General features: G+C 39.6%; 1 protein-coding gene across 6 annotated transcripts in view; it reads left to right on the top strand.

Moving 5' to 3' along the window:
* HEATR3 (HEAT repeat containing 3) overlaps positions 1-16,278 on the top strand; it is a 37,998-nt gene extending 21,720 nt beyond the window's left edge. For 2 of the 6 annotated variants that reach the window (XM_057534218.1, XM_007167618.2), the window contains 4 exons: positions 3,737-3,825; positions 8,764-8,907; positions 11,865-12,041; positions 15,507-16,278. In XM_057534218.1, coding sequence (XP_057390201.1) covers positions 3,737-3,825; positions 8,764-8,907; positions 11,865-12,041; positions 15,507-15,629 — 533 coding nt within the window. In that variant the 3' untranslated portion in view covers positions 15,630-16,278. The other 4 variants (XM_057534217.1, XM_057534216.1, XM_057534220.1 and 1 more) reach the window with 4 other exon arrangements.
* Positions 16,279-25,714: the final 9,436 nt, after the last annotated feature.

The following is a 25,714-nucleotide window of genomic DNA, read 5'->3' as shown; positions in this document are numbered from 1 at the left end:
AGGAAAACCATAACAAGCTGAGCCTTAGAGAAATAATGGAAAGTTTCTGAATTGTGAGAAAGTATAATTAAACACTTAGATTTTTAATAAATTCCAATTTCCTAGCTATTGTAGACATAACCTTTTTATCAGAATGAAATTTTTGATAAAGGATAATTGCTTATATTTATACTATTCTAATATAGTCTTTCCAAATATTTGGGATTTATAAAATAGTGTAACCCTATGAGCTCTACATGGATAATGTGAACTGTTATTGAAGAATTTGGTGGGGAGAATGGGGCTAAATTTCTCTTTTTTGTGTTACCATGTTTGAAAGTTAAATGTATGAGGATCATACAGCTGTATTGTATTTAACTTGTTTTAGTTTTGATGCTGAAATACAGTTCTGAATACTTATAAAATTTGTGATACCTACCTACATAGATTTGTGGCTGACATCAGAGATAAAATGAGCAAGTTTTTAGTAGAATCTGGTCCTTGTGTTCAAAACACCAACATCTTTGTCTCCTTCATTTAAAATATTGATCTTCAAAACATAAGAAATTTTTAGCAATGTATTATTTGCAGATTGGGTCAGTTTGTCATTTGTTCCATTACATGGGTTCTAAAATCATTTAGGATTCCCTGCTACCCTAGATTTTGGGAAGCAGAAAGCTCTTTTTCATTACCGTTAGAATGGTAGTATCACCCATTCTGGGATATGTTTTTTATTCCATACCAGAACATTGAAAATCAGTCTGCAGAATTCACCTAAATATAATTTGCTGCTTCATTACTTGTGGGTTGACTGTTTACCTACATTTAGGTGTGCTACAAATTCTTAGATACTGTACAAAGTTGTTACGGGGAAAGACATTTTGAATCACCTTTTGTTTAACTTCTTTTGACATTTACTTAATTTCTTTTGACAATACCACATGTCTTGACCTTTTACTGAGAATTTCTCAGAAAGGCAGAGTTGTTTGAACTTCCTTCCCTAATTTGGATAAATGACCAGAAATGTGAATTAAATAAAATCATCCAAATTTAGGGAAAATATGAATTTCACATAATGTAAAACAGTAGTGTAGTTTAGATTAGGATTTTGAATCTAAGGTAATTGTTATTTTCCTAAGACTAGAGGATAGAAAAAAAATTGGTTCTGAGATGTGTTCTAGTTTGTATCAAGTTAGTTCTTCATAACATGGTTTAATAGTTTTATGTGCAGCTGACAGATTTCCAGGACTACACTTACAGCTTTAATCAAATATAAGTTACTTTTCAGAGCCAGTATGGTGACTTTTGGAAGCTTAATAGTCACAATTTTATACCAATTTTTGAGGGCCTGTTAGGTACTAGGTTTTATGAGCTAGGCATTTATTACTCCACCTGCCTGATGAGGATGCTGAGATTTAGAGGTTTAGGAACTTTTTTCAGGGGGGGTTCCTTCTTTTAACAACTATTTATTTATTGACTTACTTTATGCCTTGCACTGTTCTAGGTCCAAGGTATACAGGCATAAACAAGATAGGCAAAGCCGCCATGCTCATGGAGCTTGCATTTTCATATAAATAAAGGTTTAAGGTCATTTTGGCTAGGAAGGAAAAACATAAAAGCAGAATGGTATGAGGTGTCACACTAGTTAGTATGGAAAGGCCCCTTTGAGGAGCTAACACTTGGGCTGAGATCAAAATGAGAGGTGACATAATGTCAAAGGCTGGATTCTGTCCCTGGTCTTTCTGATCCTAAAGTATCCTAGTATCTGTTCTGTGATACTTACAGGAATTCCCTACCTCTGTGCATAACATATATCTGAAAATGAGAGAGCTGAAAGATAAAACAAGCCTTGATTCCAGTCTTTGCAGAAGCTGCCTTGCTCTCATGCAGCCCAAAAAGGGGCATCAGAATCTTTATTTGGCCAAGGACACCATAGAGGAGAAAGACAAAGTGTCTACTGCTATATAACAAATCACCCCCAAACTTGGTGGCTTAAAATAGCAGTAATCATGTGCTATTTCTCATGGTTTCTATGGGTCAGGGATTTAGAAAGGGTCCAGTGGAGATGGTTTTCTCTACCCCATGATGTCCAGGCCAGTGTTTCTCAACTGGCTGCAGTTTTTGCCCCCGAGGACTTTTATCAATGTCTGGAGACATTTTTTGTTGTTATCATTTGGGGGGGGGGTGCTGCTGTTATCTAGAGGGTAGAGGCCAGAGATGTTGTTAAATATCCTAGTGCACAGGGGACTCCACATGCACCACAAAGAATTATCTGGTCCAAAATGTCCATAGTGCTGAAGTTGAGAAACCCTAGCCTAGGCCCTCTGCTGGAAGATTGGGAGCCAGAATCATCTGAGGCCTATTCACTCACATGTCTGGTAGTTGGTTTGGGGCTGTCAGCCAGAACACCCACCTCTGACCTCTTCGTGTGACCTGGGCTTCCATAATATGGTGGCTCGGTTCCAAGGGCGAGAGTTGAGAGAGAGGAGAGAGCAAAGGCATGTGAGTCAGGCGGAAGTCATGCCTTTTACCACTTAGCCTGTCACTTTCACATGTTGTCCTGGTTGAAGAAGCCACAGAGTCCCACCCAGGTTCAAGAGGAGGGGAAATAGACTCCACAGTCTTTATGGGAAGTGGCAAGGTTCTGCAAGATCATGCAGAACTGGAAATACTGTTGTGGCTATTTTTTTAAATTTTAAATCAATTTATTGGGTTTTTTAAAAAAAATAAATTTATTTATTTATTTGTTTTTTTATTTTTGGCCGTGTTGGGTCTTCGCTGCTGCACGCGGGCTTTCTGTAGTTGCGGCGAGTGGGGGCTGCTCTTCGTTGCGGTGCGCGGGCTTCTCATTGCAGTGGCTTCTCTTGTTGCGGAGCACGGGCTCAGGGCACGCGGGCTTCAGTAGTTGTGGCTCGCAGGCTCTAGAGCGCAGGCTCAGTAGTTGTGGCGCATGAGCGTAGTTGCTCCGTGGCGTGTGGGATCTTCCTGGACCAGGGCTCGAACCCGTGTCCCCTGCATTGGCAGGCGGATTCTTAATTACTGCGCCACCAGGGAAGCCCCGTTGTGGCTATTTTTGGAAAATATGACCTATCACACCACATCAGTCGCTGTCCCTTCCCACCAGAGGGGTTAGGGAGCCAGCTCACCTAGGCGGTCCTCACCCTTCTACATGGCTGTGTTAGCATAATTGTTTATTGCTGTTGTTCTGTTTATCCTTTGTGGGAGGAAGGGGCAATAAGAAAAGAGTAAAAATGAGCAAGAGTGGGAAGGGGAAGTTGGGTCAGTAAAAATCATAGGAGCCCCTGAAAACCAGAGGCATAGTGGCCTGGCCCTGCATAAGCAACGCTTCTTGGCTGGGCAGTGGGCTTGGGTTGGCGAGGAGGCACTCTGACTTGGGAGATGACTCTACCCTATGTCTGCCCAGCACCGTGATAGCAATCTATGAAAAGCTGATTTCAGTCTACAAAGGTTAGCTCAGGCTTATCATGTGCTAAAGTGTGAGTTAAATGAAAATCCAGCATCTACAAGTCAAGGACTGTCAGGACTGTCCTGATTATTTCAGTTGTGGTCATCTTTCAAACTCAAATATACAGTTCACAGGGAGCTGTGAACTGGAAGTTTGGGCTTCAATATCAAATGTTTTTATTATTGTAGCATATATTAACATGTAACATGCTTTGTTTTGTCTCTTTTTCTATAAAATAACTCTTCTTAGAGAAAGACAAAAACAAATTTATATTTCACTTTTGTGTTTTAGATTTTGCTAAGCATGTTGACTTTTTAGAAGCCATAAGTAGTGCCTTGAGGGCCCTTTTGCAAACAGTGGCCTCCAAGAACATTCCTCAGGTAAGGTTTTAAAATTTTTATGTGAAACTAGCAAAGATTCTATATTACGGAGGCAGAATTTATTGCTTAACTATTTTTAAGTGTTTATTTCTATTGAAAGAGTAATGCATGATCCTTGTAAAGTGAAAACAAAAGTACTGAAAGTATAAAAGTAAAATACTTTTCTTCTCCCCACCACCCCCATCAAAACATACATAGTTTTTTAGTTGATATAATGTGTTTGGCATTTGTGTTGTAAGTATTTTTTCTGAAAATCATTTGTCTTTTTTTAAACATTTTATTACAGAAATTTTCAAGCATGTACTCCAGATCCTCCACAGTGATCTATCTGCACCTCTGTGATAGGTGCCTTATCACTTTTATTTTTTACTTTTCATGAAGGAAATTTTCAAACATTTCTAAAAGCAGAGATAATAGTATTGTTACCTGAAAGCATTATCACCAAGTGTCAACAAGTTGCCAACATCTTGTCATTCTTGTTTCTTTCACTTTCCCTACATTTTTGTTTTAGCTTCTTGGAATAGTTAAAGCAAATCATATTATTTCACGCATGAATGTTTTATTGTGTGCTTCATTATGTGTCTGTGACAGAAAATGAACTTTTAAAAAACTTAACCGCAATACCATTATCCCAAACCCCCAAATCAACAGATGTTTTAAAATTATCATTTGATATGCAGTCTGAGTTCAGTTTTCCCTGATTGCTTTTAAAATGTCTCTCTTTTTTTTCAATTGGTTTGTTCAAATCAGCATCTAAGTAGGATCCATGTATTGTTCTTAGTTGATATTTTGGTCTCTTAAATATATATTTTAACGGGTTTAGTGAGATTTAATTCACATACCATACAGTTCACCCATTTAAAGTATACAATTCAGTAGTTTTTAGTATACTGACAGATTCTTAAATCTCTGAATTTATAACATTTCCCCTGCCTGCCCCCCTTTCCCCATACTATTTATTCATTGAAGAAGCTATCGGGCTTCCCTGGTGGCACAGTGGTTGAGAATCCGCCTGCCAATGCAGGGGACACGGGTTCGAGCCCTGGTCCAGGAAGATCCCACATGCTGCGGAGCAACTAAGCCCGCGCACCACAACTGCTGAGCCTGCACTCTAGAGCCCGCGAGCCACAACTACTGAGCCCATGAGCCACAACTACTGAGCCCGCACGCCCAGAGCCTGTGCTCTGCAACAAGAGAAGCCACCGCAATGAGAAACCCGCACACGGCAACGAAGAGTAGCCCCTGCTCGCCGCAACCAGAGAAAAGCCCGCGCACAGCCAAAAATAAAGACCCAATGCAGCCAAAAATAAAAAATAAATAAAGTAAATAAATTTAAAAAAAAAAAACAGAAAACACTGAAAACGCCATAATATTAAAAAGAAGAAGAAGAAGATGCTGTCATCTGTCCTAAAGAATTTTCCCCATTCTCAGATTTGGCTGCTTAAACAATGTTATTGTTTAACAGGTCCCTCTGTCTCCCATATTTCCTATAAATTGGGAGCTAGGTCTAGAGCCTTAATTAGATTCAGGATCTGATTTTTTAGGCAAAAATAATTCATAGCGCTGTATGTATATTCTACTTTTATATCACAAATCACATATTGTTGTAAAATAATGATGTTAAGATTAATCAATGGATTCACTTGTAGCAACCAGTGATTTTTGTTGTATAGATCCACTATTCCATTAGGGTTTGCAAAATGGAGATATCCTAATTTTGTCATTCCTTTTAAAGCATTTATTAGCTGTGATTCTTCTATAAATAAAAACTTCCTATTTCATCAATTAGTTGGTAACTTTGAAATAAATTTCATACCAAAAAAGATAGGGTATGATTCTCCCTCCCCCCACCACACCCTTTTTTCTAGAATAATGAGTTGGTGTCCTAGCAGTCTCTAAAAATGACCAGTTTTTTAAACCATCATTTAAAACTCATTATTATTTACTTTACCCTACAGAATATAGTTAATAATTTCAAAATAATGGTATTATTACTAACAATAACATTACTGAATGCAGTTTAAGATTTCTTTGTGATTCTTCATGTCCTTAGGGAAAAAAATCCCTCTAGGACTCTACAAATTACTGTGTTTTAAAGTTGCTTGAAAAGTTCTCTTTGTGGCTTGTTATAAAGTTAGCTTCAGTTGTTTCAGCTTTTTTAAAAGCATTTTTTGTTTGCTTTAATTTTTATTTCTTAATTATATAAAATATTTACACAGTTTCAGAGTTAAAACGGAAACAAGATATATTCAGAGAAAAAGATGGTATATACATACTATGGAATAGTATTCAGCTTTAAAGAGGAATGAAATTCTGATACATGCTACTGCCTGGATGAACCTTGAAGGCATTATGCTAAATGAAAGACACAAAAGGACAAGTATTGTATGAATCCTCTTATGAGGGACCTAGAGTAGTTAAATTTGTGGGACAGAAAGTAGAACAGTGGTTACCAGGGGTTGAGGTAAGGGTGGGGTGTGTGGGGAGACATTGTTTAATGGGTACAGGGTTGCAGTATGGAACGATGAAGAAGTTCTGGGGATGGATGGTGGTGATGGTTGGTTGCACAACAGTGTGAATGTACTGTACTTACTGCCACTGAACTGTACTTTTAAAAATGGTTGAAATGGTAAGCTTTATGTATATTTTATCCCCAAAAAGAATATATATATGTATATATTTAGAGAGGTCTAGCGTCTGTCCCTTTGCCCCTGTTCTTTTCTTTGTGCCATTGGTAATCATCCTTTTTGATTTTTTTTTTTTTTTTAAATTTTATTTATTTATTTATTTATATTTTTTTTATTTTTGGCTGTGTTGGGTCTTCGTTTCTGTGCGAGGGCTTTCTCTAGTTGTGGCAAGCGGGGGCCACTCTTCATCGCGGTGCGCGGGCCTCTCACTATGGCGGCCTCTCTTGTTGCGGAGCACAAGCTCCAGACGCACAGGCTCAGTAGTTGTGGCTCACGGGCCTAGTTGCTCCGCGGCATGTGGGATCTTCCCAGACCAGGGCTTGAACCCGTGTTCCCTGCATTGGCAGGCAGATTCTCAACCGCTGCGCCAACAGGGAAGCCCTGATTTTTTAATTTATCATTCTGTTGTTCTTTTTTGGAAAACATAAGCAAAATACGTATGTATTTGTATTTCACTCCTTTTCTTAAAAGTAGTGCTTCTGTAGTTTGCTCTTCTCCCTTATTAATCATCATAGACATGTTTCTCATTTGTTTTTTACAGCTTCATATCACTCCATTGTGTACATATTCCATATTCAACATGTCTGCATCGATGGATATTTTAGTTGTTTCCAATCTTTTGCTATTACAAATAGAACTGCAATGAATAGCCTTTTTACAGAAGTTCTGTTATGTTTTTGCCATTGTGTCTTTGGAATCGATTCCTAGAATTGGGCTTGCCGGCTCAGAGAACAGATGGATTTGTAGCTTTGCTCTAGGTATTGCTGTAGTCCCCTCCTTAGAGTCTGAGTTGTTTCGAATCTCCACCAGCAGCATTTGAGAGTGCCTGTTTTGCCAGAGCCTCACCAGAAGAATATGTTGTCAAAATATTGGATTTTAAGTGGTCTGATGGGTGAGAAATTATATCTCAATTTTAATTTGCATTTCTCTTACTGTGAGGAAGTTGGACATCTTTTCATGTGTTTTAAGGGCCTTTGCATTTCTTTTTCTGTAACTTTTCCCATCTTTTGCCAGTTTTGCTATCGGGTCCGTGGTCTTTTCCCTCTTTGTATATAAGGGCAAATCCTAGGGCTTTGCCCCCAGTCTACTGAAGCAGAAACTGGGCAGGGGCCCAGAGATGTCTGTGTTTTAACAAGTTCTCTAGGTGATTGTCATGCACTCTGAAGTTTGAGAACCACAGTTCTAAACCGTCCTCACTCCTTCCTTTCTAAAATCCTCCAGTTTTGAGTACCATGTCACTAGACCACACCACCCACCTCTCTTGGTTACAGTCACCCACCATCCCTAAGGGCGCCCCTCGTTCCTTGAAGATTCCTGCTGTTGGGCTCTGTTCCTTTTCACTGGTCCCGTCATGATTCTAGGTGATTTCAGAATCCACATGGATGCTCTTCCCAGGAACCTGGCTTCGCAGTTTTTGGGCCTCCTTTCTTCTGGTGGCCTGTCTTGCTTCCGTCCTTAGTCATTGCATGGCCACACCTCTAGAGCAGCGCTAACCCAGACTTGGCCCTGTTCCAGAGTTTAATGGGAAGTCTCTGGTGTTTTACTGTTAAATATAGTACATGGTGTTGGCCTCTAATATATACTCTTTAAATTTTTTCTTTTTGTATATTTGAGAATTTTTTTCAAGAACATAACTTCTAAAAAAAAAAACATAACTTCTGACCCTCAGTTTCTATGAAAGGGAAAGTGACATTAGCACTCTCTTGTGATACCTGTGTCCACGTGTGTGTTCAAATCAGCTTAAAATGAAAATTATCACTACTTGGTGGAAGCCCTATATAATTTAATGGGTTTTACAATCTTTAATAATTTACCATAACACACAAATCTCAGAGTCAGTTCTTACCTTGTATAGATTTCAGCCCATTTTTATTAAAGCTGCATGATCCTATTTACGTTTTTAAAACATTTTTTATGATCAACGTTGAAAAGAAATTAGAATCTCTTTGGTCTGTGTACCTCTGAATGAAGGTCTTCAAATGAGACAAATAGGAACTGAAGGTTCTTTTACAGGCTTACGGCCGTGTGATAGAGTAAGCGGTGACGGTGACATGAGCAGGCCCCGTCCTAGTTCAGAGTCACCAACGTTATTAATGAGTGGGTAGAATATGTAATAACTTCTCCACCGAGAGTTTGTGTCACTTGTAGCATCGTGCCTCTTGTAGAAGAGACTCCTGCCAATCCCGTTGCACATGCTGTTGGAATTGGCTGAGTTTAACACGCTAAATACTCTCTCCTTCTCTTTCAACAGTGCATGACTCCCGACCAGCTGTTGACACTATGCAGAGCAGGCATCCACAGTAGTAATGTTGGGGTGAGGGTAAACGTGGTTAGTATTTTAGGCATCACTGGCAGCGTCCTAGCCAAAGAAGATGGTACACTTGACACTCTTAAGGTAAAAACAATATGCTTCCAACCTAAATCATTAAATCATCAGAAATGGGAGAAGAGTGACTATTGGTGTGGGATTTTAAAAACTTCTATGGACTTCATGAGAAGAAATCATATCAAGAAGTTGCTTACTGGGGACTTCTCTGGCGGTCCAGTGGTTAAGACTCCAAGCTTCCAATGCAGGGGGTATGGGTTTGCTCCCTGGTCAGGGAACTAAAATCCCGCCTACCGTGCGGCACAGCCAAAAAATAAAACTTAAAAAAAAAAAAAATACATTGCAAGAAAAGGAAAAGTTGCTTACTAAGGTATATTATTAAAATATACCCTTTGGCTTAATCTAACTCCGTGAATCAGATAGGTACTTGAAGAGTTGTCTCATTTTGCCATTTAACTTTACTCCGGAGATGCTTTATCAAAAATAAATTTGCCTTCAGTGGAAGGCCAAGGTTCAAAGTTGTTAGAGATGCCTCTGCCTTTGCTGTTGCATTAAATGTGTACACGTTGTATTCTCCTGCTGACGAAGGAACAGTCCAGACAGTTTCCTCAGCACACCAGGCTGTAGTGCCTTCTGCACAAAGCCACCCAGTTCGTCCTAAGACCTCTCATAAATTTTAAGCAGCAACTCTGGTAGTGCCAGCACACTAGGAACTCACTCAGCATGTTTGCTTCCAGCACTTTATCTCAACAAGTTGCTTAGGAACTGCACTGCCAGAGATACAGCCTAGTAACTAAAAGAACAGTAATAGTAAAATTATCCTTTGTTGTGCTAGTCATAATTGCTGAAGTGTAGATTGCTGACAATGGATTATAAACTGATTATTATAAAGTATTTCTTAACTTGCTAAGAGCTTAACAGTGTGACTGGTATTTTTTTAGAAGCTTATTTTGAAAAGGTGATACATGCACATAGCAAAACATTTAGGAAAGTAGAAAAGAATCTATAGTGCAAAGACACATCTCCACTCCTAAACACCCGGTCCCCCAGTTCCACTGTAGAGAGGCAGCCGCTGTTACCCATCTCTTCTGTGTCATTCCAGGGATTTTGATATATAGACACCGAGTGAGAGAGCATGGCTGTGTGGCTCTGTACGTGTACACATATACCGATGAGCATGTGTAGGTATAGTCACTTCCCACCCCTTCAGACCGTAAGGTCCAAGGTCCACTTTAGGGGAACAGCGAGTTTTTCTCAGGCATAACATAAAATTTCTAAATATTTTGATTTAGTCACATTTTCAAGCATGAAGAAAAGTAGAAAGTACAGTAAATTTTTGTATAGCCATCATGCGTATTTAAGAATTACTAGTTTTCTATCATATATATTTCAAGTAGTTCCTCTGCTGAGTGTGTTAAATAAAGACATCCTGGTATTTTACCCCTGTGGGTTCAGTACGCATGTCTTAAAAAGAGGGGCACTCTCTTATATAACCACCATTATGCTGTACACAATTAACAGTTATTTCTTAATATGTCTAATACCTGGTCCATATTCAGAACTTTCCAGTTGTTCCAAAAATATCTATTTGTGGATAGTTTGTTTAAACCAGGATCTAAGGTAAAGTCTACATGTTGTGCTTGTTTTGGGGTCTTCTAAGCCTCTCTTCATCTAGAGCTGTGCGCCTTCTAGCACCACGTCCCAACACCTGTTTTCCCCTCAGCTCCTGGGTTGGTTGGCTCATAATGTTCAGCCTTCTGGATTTGTCTGATTGCTTCCTTGTGGTGTTAAGTTTGTTCCTTTATCCTCTGAATCTCCTGCAAGATGGAAGTTAGATCTAAAAGCTGGGTTAGATTCAGATTAATCTTTTCAGTAAAACTACTTCATAGGTGGTGCTGTATATTTCATGTTATATGATAAGGTATTAAATTTAAATGCTATCCTAGAGGTTATCTAGACCACTTATATTCAGATGAGAAAATTGAGGCCCAGAGTGGGTAACGGACTGTCCCAGAGTCACCCCGTTATTTATGGTAGAGCTGGAGTTTGGACTCAGCATTTCTTAAACTTATTTTATTTTATTTATTTTATTTTTGGCTGCGTTGGGTCTTCGTTGCTGTGTGCGGGCTTTTCTCTGGTTTCTGGTTTTTCAGTGAGCGGGGGCTACTCTTTGTTGCAGTGCACAGGCTTCTCATTGCGGTGGCTTCTCGTTGCGGAACACGGGGCTCTAGGCGTGCGGGCTTCAGTAGTTGTGGCTTGTGGGCTCTAGAGCGCAGGCTCAGTAGCTCAGTAGCTGTGGCACACGGGCTTAGTTGCTCTGCGGCATGTGGGATCTTCCCGGACCAGGGCTCGAACCCGTGTCCTCTGCATTGGCAGGCAGATTCTTAACCACTGTGCCACCAGGGAACTGTTCATTAGCTAGCTAATTGTGAAAAAAATGGGTAGATGTTAAAAATCATCACAGTGAAGCAAAATGAGATTATGTGCTCTTTATTTTTTTAATTGTCTTAGAGTGTTTTTCATGTATTTTAAAAAGCGGAGTTTTTGTTACAGATAATATTTATATGCATTTTGACACCATGGGAAAAGCCTTTTTGATGGTGATAGAAGGGAAATTTTAATAACTTCCAATATCTGTCTTTCATATATCATTTATGGATCTTAATTCATTTTATTTAGGAATATAAACTCTAAAATTTTAAATTTATCTTGCTTATGTTATACTTGGTATTTTTATAAATATATGTTGCCTTTGATCTTTTTAAAGTTTTAATTTTTCCCTAGCATTTATTTATTTATTTTTTGGCCACACCTCACGGCTTGTGGGATCTTAGTTCCTCAACCAGGGATCGAACCCACGCCCCCTGCAGTGGAAGTACAGAGTCTTAACCACTGGACCGCCAGGAAAGTCCCTCCCTAGCATTTTTATGTAAAATTTTATGCATGAATTGTTGTCATATTTAGAGTTAGTACTTATTTCGAAAGCTGACTTAGGCTATTGGATAACTGTGTTTTGTTGTCTCCAGACCATCGGGTGCTTTCTGCTTGAGGTTGCCACCAAAGATCCCTCCCTTGTAGTAGCAGGAGAGGCTTTGGATGCCCTCTTTGATGTTTTTGCAGATGGTAAAGAAGCTGAAAGGGCCTCAGTTCAAATTAAATTGTTATCTGCTCTGAAAGAATTCCAGCCAGTCTTCAAAATGAAGGTATGTCGCATTTTATTTAGAAATGCTGAAGTCTCAGCCTTCTGTGGGAGGAGGGTGTGTGTGGTTCCCTCCGTGCCATCTCAGTGATTCAGGTGGCACTTCGCCCCCCGTTCTGTGTAAACGCTTGTTGGCTGAGTCAGGGCTCAGTCTCCCTTTCTGTTGAATCACTGTGACGTGAGCCAAAACGGTGTCGACACGTTCCTCTTTCTGCAGCGGTTTAGAAATGTTAGCAATGCTTATGTGTAAGCACTACAGTCTGGCCTGCAAAGCACTTTCATAGACATGTTAAATTTATTTTATATCATGTAATGCATTATAGGCTGATTTCATCGTTACGAATATTTCCCTTTGGTGCTCTGAAAAAAAGGCAAACAAACTCCAAGCTGGCCCGTAATGGAGAACGTAGCTACCTTCATTTGCCCTTTTCTTGGTTGATTGATTGATTGATTCATCAGAAGCATCAGAGCTAACTTTGAGTCAAAAAAATAATGTTCAAAAACTGTTTTAGTGGTTGGGGGAAGGCAACCAGAAATTTTAAAAACAGCGTTTGAGCCCATGTCCACAAATTTAAGTTTATCAATTCTCCTCTTATCTAAATCTCTATTTCATTTTGAGAAATAAAAATATTTGTATTTTCTGGTTTTACATTTTAAATTAAACTTTTGCTTTTTTTTTTTTTTTTTTTTTTTTTTTTATCCATTTATGGCTGTGTTGGGTCTTCGTTTCTGTGCGAGGGCTTTCTCTAGTTGCGGCAAGTGGGGGCCACTCTTCATTGCGGTGCGCGGGCCTCTCACTACCGCAGCCTCTCTTGTTGCGGAGCACAGGCTCCAGACGCGCAGGCTCAGTAATTGTAGCTCACGGGCTTAGTTGGCCTAGTTGCTCCGCGGCATGTGGGATCTTCCCAGACCAGGGCTCGAACCCGTGTCCCCTGCATTGGCAGGCAGATTCTCAACCACTGCGCCACCAGGGAAGCCCTAAACTTTTGCTTTTAAAGCTTTGTCAAGAGAATAGAGGCTTTAATGGAAAAGTAGCTTACTTTTGTTGCTTTCCAATATGTGTTTCTTTTCTCTAACAAGCTTCTAAGGCAGAATTCAGTTCCTGTGGCCAGAACTCTGTGATAAGTTTTTAGGTGGATGTGATTGTATGTTTAGAAATTTAAACTTTTTGAATTTTTTTTAAGGCATAAAAAATAGTTTTCTTTTGCAGAAGAAAAAAATAGCAGCACATGCCATGCACATTCTGTGTCATAGTTACATCAGTATTAGTTTAGGAACATTAATAATTGGTTTGTTTTTAACATTTTCATGTTTTGGCATCCTACATTTAAAAATGTAGTGATAGTGGCTGACACTTATTGAGTTAAGCTTCACCAGTAGGTGACTTTAGTCTTGAGGGGGAAAAGTTGATCAGTTTACTCTTAATTATGCTTTGTTTAAGCCTGTAGTTTTGTTTGTTTGTCTGGGTTTTGTTTTGTTTTGAGATATAATTGACATATAGTGTTAGTTTTAGGTATACAACATAATGATTTGATATATGTATATATTGCAAAATGATTACCACAATAAGTTTAGTTAACACTCATCACCACACATAGTTACAAATTTTTTTTCTTGTAATGAAAACTTCTAAGACCTACTTTCTTAGTAACTTTCAGATACATAGTACAGTGTTGTTAACTGTCATCACCTTGCTATACATTACATCCCCAGGACTTATTTCTCTTATACAGTTGATCCTTGAATAACACGGGGCAGATCCACTTAAATACACAGATTTTCTTCAGTGGTAAATACTACAGTACTACGTGATCCGCAGTTGGTTGAATCCGTGGCCAACAGTAAACTTATACCCAGATTTTTGACTGAGGGGTGGGGAGTTGACACCCTAACCACTGCATTGTTCAGGGGTCAGCTGGAACTGAAGTGTGTACCTTTTGACCACCTTCACCCATTTTACCCACCCCGATCCCCACGGCCTACTGTTTATTTATTTATATATTTTTAAAATTTATTTATTTTTGGCTGTATTGGGTCTTTGTTGCTGTGCGCGGGCTTTCTCTAGTTGTGGCGAGCGGGGGCTACTCTTCGTTGCAGTGCGCAGGCTTCTCATTGTGGTGGCTTCTCTTGTTGCGGAGCACGGGCTCTAGGCGTGCGGGCTTCAGTAGTTGTGGCACGCGGGCTCAGTAGTTGTGGCTCACGGGCTCTAGAGCGCAGGCTTAGTAGTTGTGGCGCACGGGCTTAGTTGCTCCGCGGCATGTGGAGTCTTCCCAGAGCAGGGCTCGAACGCGTGTCCCCTGCATTGGCAGGCGGATTCTTAACCGCTGCGCCACCAGGGAAGCCCGTAGAGTTTATTTTTTAAGCAGTGAGAAGTTTTATTCCCACCTGTTCCCTGTCTCATGGGTAACCAAATTGAATGGTGTTTCTCTAAGCAAAGACAAATGCACCTTAGTATTTTCCCCCTTTATTATCCAAAAGGTAGTATAATATATTCACATTCCTGCACTTTATGTGCTTTTACTTAACACTGTCTCCTAGAGACATTTCCATACCAGTACATGGAGGGTGTCCACATTGTTCTTAAAGATCACAGGCCCTTTAAACTTCTGAAAAAGCAGTCTGCGTGGTAAGGAGAAAATATCCCCTTTCCCTGCAGCTGCAAGGAAAGCAGATGCAGTTGAGTCATCAAACTCTGTAGAAGCAAATGCTTAGAGAGCAGTGATGTAAACTGTGAACTAGGAAAGTAACCCCTAACCTCTGGAATGCCCATTGTTCTGATTGATTTTCTTACTTAATATGCATTGCAGTGATGGTGATATTTAATTATTTTTCTTTTCTCAAAGCTGTAAAGCCCTGATGAAATTTCTCTGTTAGCCAGAATGGCAGCATGTAGTTTTTTATATGAAGCTCCTTTGTGAATGAAGCCACAGTTGCATTAAAGGCTGTTTGGTATATATTTAGCCCCAAATTGCATCTAAACACAATACAATGCATTTTACCAAAAAAACTTCTTTAGAGCAGCTATCCTCAAAAGTACCCTGTATCCGCAGCGCCAGCATCACCTGGTAAGTTGTTACAAATGCAAATTCTCAGGCCCAGCTCCAGACCTACTGAAAATCAGAAACCGTGTGGATAGGCCCACGAGTCTGTTTTTAACAAGCCTTCCAGATGCTAAAATTTGAGAACCATGGCTCTGGATTAGAGGTGAGGTATAGTTCACATACCATACAACTCATTCTTTTAAAGTCTACAATTCAGTTGTTCTTGAAACTATCATTTAAAAGGTGCACAATCTTAATTTATGTTTATTATGGCTAACGTACTGTGTTCCATCACCTTGGAAGTGAAAATGTTTCACCAAAATCTGACTGCTGTTTGTTCTAAAAATAAATACACCGCAAATTAAATGCTTTCTTATTTAAAGGAATTAGTGATATATACCAAATCACATACGATATTTTTTTGGCAGATACGGAAAGAAGGGAGAGCTAAATACAGTCCAGATCAGCTGTGTGTTCTCGACAACGTGAAGATGAACTTGAGAAGGTTTGTCGCTTATCAAGAAACTGTTGAGAAAAGACTGACTACTTGAAAGAGACCAGTCCTTGCCTCAAAGCGTTCAAAGCTGAGGAATACTAGAGGGTTTTCTTTCAGTGTGTGTGTTCCTGAAAGTCATTTTTTAATGCGTGTACACTAATTTGAAGTTCATAAAAACTCCAGAACCTGTCAGAAACTCTTTAAAGCTCTGGGATCTGTGTGGCATTTCTGGTGCTCTCAGAAATGTTTCCAGCATGTTTTAATCACTGGAAACACGAAGAGTGGAAACACAAGGAAATCTCAGGTGCTTCTTCGTGAGCAGTGAAGACACTTCCAAACAATCATGTTTTCCTTGAATTTTGCAAAAGAGGAAAATCCAAAGCATTGCTTGGATGCTCTTTTAAACCATTATCGTTTTATATTAGCTGAATCTTTAACTGAAATATGAAGACAAGCTTTATAAATTTTTTTTGGTATGAAGTATATCAATTATGCTTACCTTTAGTGAAGAGGGGAGTGAGTTGGAGTCATACACCACTATTGAGCAGACTGTACTACTAGCTAATGAGCTCATGAGGTCATCGTCGTCCTCTGTACAAAAGGATCTGCTCGGATACTGCCTTGGAACATCACTCCTTATTTAATTTGATGTGGAATCAGGATTGGAAGAATATGTTTTTTAATAAATAACTTTTTAATTGAAAGCTTTGTGTCTTGGAAAATCTTTTTTAAAATATCAGATAATCCTATTACTGCGTGTTTGCTTGCTAATGGATCTTGCTTTGAATATATGTGTGCTCTTAAAAACAAGACTTTATAGCAAGAATCTCCAGTATTACTATCAATGTCCTTGAAGTAGTACGGTGGCAGGTGGAGCAAAGGGAGGGAGTTTCAGTGCACATCATTGTCGGAGTGGGGCCCCTGGACCAGGTCTGTTGTCTGTCCATTTGCCTGATCAGAGGAGTTGTTGGAGATTTGAAAATTTACCCACTGTAGATCTCAGTTGACCTGTTAAAAGGCCCAATACCCAGCATAGGACTTAACTTTAGTTAACGTTCATCACCTCACATAGTTACATTTTTCTTCCTTGTGATAAGAAGCTTTAGCATCGACTCTCTCAGCAACTTTCAAATGTGCAATACGGTATTGTTAACTGTAGTCCCCGTGCTGTACATGACATGCCCAGTCACTTATAATTGGAAGTCGTACCTTTTGACCACCTTCACCCATTTTGCTTGCCCCCCACCGCCCACCTCGGGCGACTAACAATCTATTCTCTGAGTTCAGTTGTTTGGTTTTGGGGTGTTTTTTTAGATTCCACATATAAGTGAGATCATACAGTATTTGTTTTTCTCTGGTATATTTCACTTAGCATAATGTCCTCAAGGTCTACCCACGTTGTCACAAATGGCAGGATTTCCTTCTTATTTATAGCTGAATACTATCCCATTGTGTATATACACTACATTTTCTTTATCCATACATCCACTGATGGGTGTTTAGGTTGTTTCCATGCCTTGGCTACTGTGAATGATGCTGCAATGAACAAATGGTGCAGATATCTTTTTTTAAATAAATTTGTTTATTTATTTATTTATTTTTGGCTGTGTTGGGTCTTCGTTGATGCCTGGGGGCTTTCTCCAGTTGCGGCGAGCGGGGGCTACTCTTGGTTGCGGTGCGCAGGCTTCTCATTGTGGTGGCTTCTCTTGTTGTGGAGCACGGGCTGTAGGTGTGCGGGCTTCAGTAGTTGTGGCTCGCGGGCTCTAGAGCGCAGGCTCAGTAGTTGTGGTACAAGGGCTTAGTTGCTCCGCGGCATGTGGGATCTTCCCGGACCAGGGCTCGAACCCATGTCCCCTGCATTGGCAGGCGGATTCTTAACCACTGCGCCACCAGGGAAGTCCCGCAGATATCTTTTTGAGACAGTGATTTCATTTCCTTCAGATCTATACCCAGAGGTGGAATTGCTGTATCATATGGTGGTTCTGTTTTGAATTTTCTGAGGAATCTTCTTACTGTGTTCATAGTGGCTACACCAATTTACTTTCCCACCAATATTGCACAAGCGTTCCCTTTTCTCCACATCCTCACCAACGCATATCTCTTGTCTTTTTGAAAATAGCCATTGTAGGAGGTGTGAAGTGATAGCTCATTGTGGTTTTGAGAGACAAATTCTTCCAATGAAGAAAAGTAGAGTTCTCCCTGCTTCAAATGTTTATAGCATATATTCATTTTCAAGGAGGATAAAATTTCCAATTTTGTCATCTTTCCCACACTTTCCAACCTATAAACATTATGCAAAATATCTAGCACAGGGCCTAGTACATAGTAGGCTCTCGATAAATATTTGTCGAACAAATAAATGTTAGTGATTTTCTGTCTTATTAAGCAAGCTTGTTGCAGTTGTTGAATGCAGACTCACCCTATGGAACAGTAGAACGTGAGTTATTACATTGGAAATGTGCCATCCCCCCAGTTATTTAGGCTCTGAGGCATTAAGAGTCTGCACTGCTACCATTTAATTTTGCTACTCAGAACAACAATAAAGATAGGAAAAGATTAAATATACTCTACGGCTGTTTACCTAATAGCTCAGCAAGCATATGAATATTATTCATGGCACAGTAAAATAGAAACTAGTTTTTTATGTAGGAAAAAAAAGTCTGCTTTAAAATAGTTATTTGCAAATTATCCAGAGTAGTCCATTAAGAATATACACTGTTTTAAGAGTTGAAGTATAAGCTCATGTGAGAGCCTTTGTTCTAGAAAATGTTTTTAAGTGTCCAACCAGCCATGGCATGTTTATCCAAGGAAATAAAAATCACTGCTTTACTTCTCTCTTTTTCTTTTTACCTTTAAGATGGAAACTCATTTTAAAATAGAATTGATTTTGAAATATTAGTCATTTAATTACATTTCTTTATCTGTAGTTTTATCTTTTGCCTTTATCTGTCTAGTCTTTCAAAGAAATACCTTTGAGTAATCAAGATAGGGAAAGTTCTTATCTCTTCAGCGGTCCTGTTCAGCCAGTTCTGTTGTAGGCTTGCTTCCTGCCTTTTTGAAATTGCACGGACCAATACTTGATTGTACAGGCAGACCTCGGAGATATTGCCGATATGGGTCCAGACAACCGCGTCAAAGCAAATATTGTAATAAAGTGAATCACCAATTTTTTGATTTCCCAGTGCATAAGTGTGCAATAGCATTATGTTTAAGAAATAATGGGAGGCTTCCTTGGTGGCGCAGTGGTTGAGAATCTGCCTGCCAATGCAGGGGACACGGGTTCGAGCCCTGGTCTGTGAAGATCCCACATGCCGCGGAGCAACTAGGCCCGTGAGCCACAACTACTGAGCCTGCGCGTCTGGAGCCTGTGCTCCGCAACAAGAGAGACCGCGATAGTGAGAGGCCCGCACACTGCGAGGAAGAGTGGCCCCCGCTTGCCGCAGCTAGAGAAAGCCCACACACAGAAACGAAGACCCAACGCAGCCAAAAATAAATAAATAATTAATTTAAAACTTTTTAAAAAAATAAAAAATAAAAATAATAATGTACATTTTCTTTTTCCTTTTTGGCTGCGTTGGGTCTTCGTTGCTGCGCACGGGCTTTCTCTAGTTGTGGCGAGCGGGGGCTACTCTCCGTTGGGGTGCGTGGGCTTCTCACTGCGGTGGCTTCTCTTGTTGCGGAGCACAGGCTCTAGGCGCACGGGCTTCAGTAGTTGCAGCACGCGGGCTCAGTAGGTGCGGCACGCGGGCCCTAGAGCACGCGGGCTTCAGTAGTTGTGGCGCGTGGGCTCAGTAGTTGTGGCTCACAGGCTCTAGAGCACAGGCTCAGTAGTTGTGGCGCATGGGCTTAGTTGCTCCGCGGCATGTGGGATCTTCCTGGACCAGGGATTGAACCCATGTCCCCTGCATTGGCAGGAGGATTCTTAACCACTGTGCCACTACATACCTTAATTTTAAAATACTTTATTGTTAAAAAATGCTACCCATCATCTGAGCCTTCAGTGAGCCTGCTGGTGGAGGCTCTTGCCTGGATGTTGATGCTGCTGACTGACCCGGGTGGTGGTTGCTGAAGGCTGGGGGTGCTGTGGCAATTTTTTAAGTCACCAGTGAAGCATCTCTTGACACCTCCTTTTGCAAACAAGTTCTTTGTAGCATGCAAAGCTTTTGATAGCATTTTATCCACTTCTTTCAAAATTAGAGTCAATCCTCTCAAACCCTACTGCTTCCTTATCAACTAAGTTTTTGCTCATCCATAAGAAGTAACTCCTCATCCATTAAAGTTTTATAATGAGATTGCAGCAATTCAGTCACATCTTCGGACTCCACTTCTGATTCTAGTTCTCATGCTGTTTCCACCACATCGGCAGTAACTTCCTTCACTGAAATCCTGAACTCCTCAAAGTCATCCATTAGAGTTGGAGTCAACTTCTTCCAAACTCCTGTTAATATTGATATTTTTACCTCTTCCCATGAATCATGAATATTTTTAATGGCATCTAAAATGGTGAGTCCTTTCCACAAGGTTTTCAGTTTATTTTGCCCAGGTCCATCAGAGGAATTGCTGACTATGGCAGCTATAGCCTTACAAAATGTATTTCTTAAATAAGACTTGAAAGTGGAAATTACTCGTTTATCCATGGGCTGCAGAATGGATGCTGAGTTAGCAGGCATGAAAACAACATTGATCTCATTGTACATCTCCATCAGAGCTCTTGGGTGACCAGGTACATTGTCAATGAGCATTAATATTTTGAAAGGCATCTTTTTTTTTTCTGAGCAGTAGGTCTCAGCAGTGAGTTTAAACTATTCAGTAAACCACGTTGTAAACAGATGTGCTGTCATCCAGACTTTGTTTCATTTATAGAGCACAGGTAGAGTATATTTAGCATAATTTTTAAGGGTCCTAGGATTTTTGGAATGGTAAAGGAGTATTGTGTTCTACTTAGAAAGTCACCAGCTGCGTTAGCCCCTGACAAGAGAGTCAGCCTGTCCTTTGAAGCTTTGAAGCCAGGCATTGACATAACCTCTCTAGCTATAAGTCCTAGACGGCATCTCCTTCCAGTATAAGGCTATTTCATCTACAATGAAAATCTGCTGTTTAGTGTAGCCACCTCATTAACTATCTTAGCTAGATCTTCTGGATAACTTGCTGCAGATTCTACATCAGCACATGCTGCTTCACCTTGCACTTTTATGTTATGGAGATGATTTCTTTCCTTAAACCTCATGAACCAACCTATGCTACCTTCAAACTTTCTTCTGCAGCTTCTCACCTCTCTCAGCCTTCATAGAATTAAAGAGAGTCAGGGCCTTGCTCTGGATTAGGTTTTGGTTTAAGGGAATGTGGTGGGTGGTTTGATCTTCTATCCAGACCACTAAAACCATTTCAGCTAAAAGGCTGTTTCACTTTCTTATCATTCCTGTGTTCACTGGAGTAGAACTTTTAATTTCCTTCAAGCACTTTTCCTTTGCATTCACAACTTGGCTAACCGTTTGGTGCAAGAGACCGAGCTTTTGGCTGGTCTAGGCTTTCACATGCCTTCCTCACTGAGAGTAATCGTTTCTAGCTTTTGATTTAAAGTGAGACATGCGACTCTTCCTTTCGCTTGAACACTTACAGACCAGTTAGGCCTATTAATTGGCCTAATTTCAATATCTTTTTGTCTCAGGGAATAGGGAGGCCCAGTAGAGGGAGAGTAACGGAACAGCCCGTTGGTAGAGCAGTCAGAACACACACAAAATTTATTAAGTTCCTCATCTTATCTAGGTGCAGTTTGTGGTGCCCCAAAACAATTACAATAGTAAACATCAAAGATCTTTGATCACAGATCACTGTAACAAATATAACAATAATAAAAATTTTGAAATATTGTGAGAATTACCAAAATGTGACACAAACACAGAGCAAGCAAATTTGTAAAAAACGCCATTTTCTGTGACTTGTAAGGTATGCCTAATTTAACTGATATATAGGACATGAGCAATTTTAGCACTCTCTTCTCCATATCCAAAAACACTTTGTTTTCAGCAACGGTAAACTTGTATTATACTAGTTTAAAACATCTGCTTTTAGGAGCAGAACACTTCCTTCCTTTCCTTGCCATTTTATTTTTATAAAATATGGATTTATAGTATATGGTTAGTCCATATATTCTGTCCCCTTCAAAATAAAATCTGTCATCTTCTCTGTCTTGTTACTGCTTAGATTTATTTCTTTTTTAAAACTTTATTTTATTGACGTGTAGTTGATTTACAATGTTGTGTTAATTTCTGCTGTACAACAAAGTAATTTGGTTATACATAGATAACATTCTTTTTCATATTCTTTTCCATTAGGGTTTATCACAGGATATTGAGTACAGTTCCCTGTGCTGTACAGTAGAACCTTGTTGTTTACTCATTCTATATATAATAGTTTGCGTCTGCTAATCCCAAACTCCCAGTCCTTCCCTCCCCTACCACTCCTCCCCCTTGGCAACCACAAATCTGTTCTCTATGTCTGTGAGTCTGTTTCTGTTTCATAGATAACTCCATTTGTGTCATATTTTAGAATTCCACATATAAGTGATATCATATGATATTTGTCTTTCTCTTTCTGACATACTTCACTTAGTATGATAATCTCTAGGTCCATCCATGTTGCTGCAAATGGCATTATTTCAGTCCTTTTTATGGCTGAGTAATATTCCATTGTATATATGTACCACATTTTCTTTATCCATTCATCTTTCGATGGGCACTTAGGTTGTTTCATGTCTTGGCTATTGTGCTGCTATGAACATAGGGGTGTATGTATCTTTTTGAATTCTAGTTTTTGAATTCTAGTTTTGTCTGGATATATATACCCAGGAGTGGGATTGCTGGATCATATGGCAACTCTATTTTTAGTTTTTGGAGGAACCTCCATACTGTTTTCCATGGTGGCTGCACCAATTTACATTCCCATCAACAGTGAGAAAGGGAGGGTTCCCTTTTCTCCACACCCTCGCCAGCATTTGTTATTTGTAGATTTTTTAATGATGGCCATTCTGACCAGTGTGAGGTGGTACCTCATGGTATGCTTAGATTTATTTCTAAGTATTTATTTCTATTATAAGTGGACTGTGAAACTGATAGATTGTCTGCTGCCAAAGTAATTCTTGGTCCTTTGGATGATTCTGCCCCAGGACTTGGACTGCTATGCAGCCAACACCAAGTCAAGTGTTTGTGAGATATTTGTGGCAGGAGCAAGCGGCCTCTGGTCACAATGGTGTCCTCTTTTGGGCAGCAGTTTTTTTTTTTTTTTAAGTATTTATTTATTTATTTATGGCTGTGTTGGGTCTTCGTTTCTGTGCGAGGGCTTTCTCTAGTTGTGGCAAGCGGGGGCCACTCTTCATCGCGATGCACGGGCCTCTCACTATCGCGGCCTCTCTTGTTGCGGAGCACAGGCTCCAGACGCGCAGGCTCAGTAATTGTGGCTCACGGGCCCAGCTGCTCCGCGGCATGTGGGATCCTCCCAGACCAGGGCACGAACCTGTGTCCCCTGCACCGGCAGGCAGATTCTCAACCACTGCGCCACCAGGGAAGCCCAGGGCAGCAGTTTCTTACTAGGCTGTTCCTATGGCTGCACCAGGTCCCTCGTGCCCTGTGTCTGCATTTCCTGCCCATTTACAGAAACTGATTCTCCCTCCCTCTCATCAGTTTTGTGAGCTATCCTAGAACTTTATAATAAACTTTAGTTTTTGATAGCCATGCTTAGTTTCTGCTGCTTGCAACCTAAAAGCCCTGGTTGATAGGTATCCTTCTAGAACTTTCTGGGCACATCCATCTAGACATACATGAATATATTTTTTCTACAATAGGCACATAATGTTCTGCAGCTTGGCTTTTTTCTTTACCAGTAATTCAGCGATGTATTGTCATGTCAGAATCGTGATTAGGTCTTAGGGTAAACCTTTCTTCTTGAACGTGAAAAATCACTTCATTTCCACTGGAGAGTCTGTTAGATCTTAGCTTGATAGGTTGGGGTGAATTTGCTTTTCTAGGCCTGTTCTTTTTTTTTTAATTGAAGTATAGTTGATTTACAATGTTGTGTTAATTGCTGCTGTACAGCAAAGTGATTCAGTTATACATATATACATTCTTTTTCATATTCTTTTCCATTATGGTTAATCACAGGATACTGAATATAGTTCCCTGTGCTATACAGTAGGACCTTGTTGTTTATCCATTCAATATATAATGGTTTGCATCTCTAGGCCTGTTCTTGAGACAGCACTTTTAAACATTCTTTTGAACCTTCCAGTGGTTTGGAAAATTGAATCTCCTCATTTGTTGGACCTAATCCCAAACTTTTATTAAAAATAAACCCATAGAAACTATAAGATGGGGACCAAAGATTTTTAGAAATCTAGTATGTATTTTACAGTAGTAATTCCTAACCTTTATTGGGTCATTAATTATGCTGAGAATCTAATGAAAATCATAGACCCTTCAAATAAATGCACTGCATTAGTTATCTCCTGTGTAACAAATTACCCCAAATTTAATAGCTTAAAATAACAAACTTTATTATCTCACAATTTCTGTGGATCAGGAATTCAGGAGCAGCTTAGCTGGGTGGTTCTGCCTCAGGGTCTCGCAAGGTTGCAGTAACGATGTTGTCCAGGGCTGCAGTCAGCTGAAGGCTTGACTGGGCTGGAGGGTTTCTTCCAAGGTGGCCCATTCATTTGGCTATTGGCAGGAAGCCTCAGTCCTCATGACTCAGCAACTGGCTTTCCCCAGAGTCAATATTCCAAGAGAGAGAGGAGAAAGCTGAGATGCCTTTTATAACCTATTTTCTTTTCTTTTTTTTTTTTAAACATCTTTATTGGAGTATAATTGCTTTACAGTGGTGTGTTAGTTTCTGCTTTATAACAAAGTGAATCAGCTATACATATACATATATCCCCAAATCTCTTCCCTCTTGCATCTCCCTCCCTCCCACCCTCCCTATCCCATCCCTCTAGGTGGTCACAAAGCACCGAGCTGATTATAACCTATTTTCAAGAATATGAAAAAGAATATGTATATGTATAACTGAATTGCTTTGCTGTACAGCAGAAATTAACACACTGTCAATCAACTATACTTCAGTACAATTTAAAAATTAAATAAATATAACCTATTTTCAGAAGTAACACACCATCACTCCAGCCACGTTCTATTTGTTGTAAGTGAGCCAATAAGTCCAACCCACGCTCAGGAATAGGAGAATTAAGTTCCACATCTTGAAGAAAGGAATAGCAAAGAATTGGTGGACATATTTTTAAACATACATACCTTTATTCTGCATCAGAGTTCAGATTGTTTATGGATTTTTCAGTTCACACATGGACATCAGGTTGAGATTTGTGATTTTATACTGAGTTGGTTACTCTTCTAACTTTAAGTCAAAAAGTATTCTGTGCACTTCTAGATGCAATTGTCTATTGAATTAATTTTTAAAAATTTTATTGAAGTATAGTTGATCTACAATGTTGTGTTCATTTCCACTGTACAGCAAAGTGATTCAGTTATACATATACACATATTCTTTTTCATATTCTTTTCCATTATGGTTTATCACAGGATATTGAATATCGTTCCCTGTGCTATACAATAGGACCTTGTTGTTTATCCATCTTATACATAATAGTTTGCATCTGCTAATCCCAAACTCCCAATCCTTCCTTCCCCCCTCCCCCCCACAACCATAAGTCTGTTCTCTATGTCTGTGTGTCTATTTCTGTTTCATAGATAAGTTCATTTGTGTCATATTTTAGATTCTACATATAAGTGCTATCATATGGTATTTGTCTTTCTCTTTCTGACTTACTTCACTTAGTATGATAATCTCTAGGTCCGTCCATGTTGCTGCAAATAGCATTATTACATTCTTTTTTATGCTGAGTAGTATTCTGTTGTATATGTATACCACACCTTCTTTATCCATTCATCTGTCGATGGACATTTAGGTTGTTTCCATATCTTGACTGTTGTAAATAGTGCTGTTATGAACATAGGGGTGCATGCATCTTTTCGAATTATAGTTTTGTCTGGATATATGCCCAGGAGTGGGATTGCTGAATCATATGGTAACTCTATTTTTAGTTTTTTAAGGAACCTTCGTACTGTTTTCCGT

Source organism: Balaenoptera acutorostrata, chromosome 19 (assembly GCF_949987535.1).
Source record: "Balaenoptera acutorostrata chromosome 19, mBalAcu1.1, whole genome shotgun sequence".
NCBI lineage: Eukaryota > Metazoa > Chordata > Mammalia > Artiodactyla > Balaenopteridae > Balaenoptera > Balaenoptera acutorostrata.
This window is presented reverse-complemented; position numbering and strand designations above follow the sequence as displayed.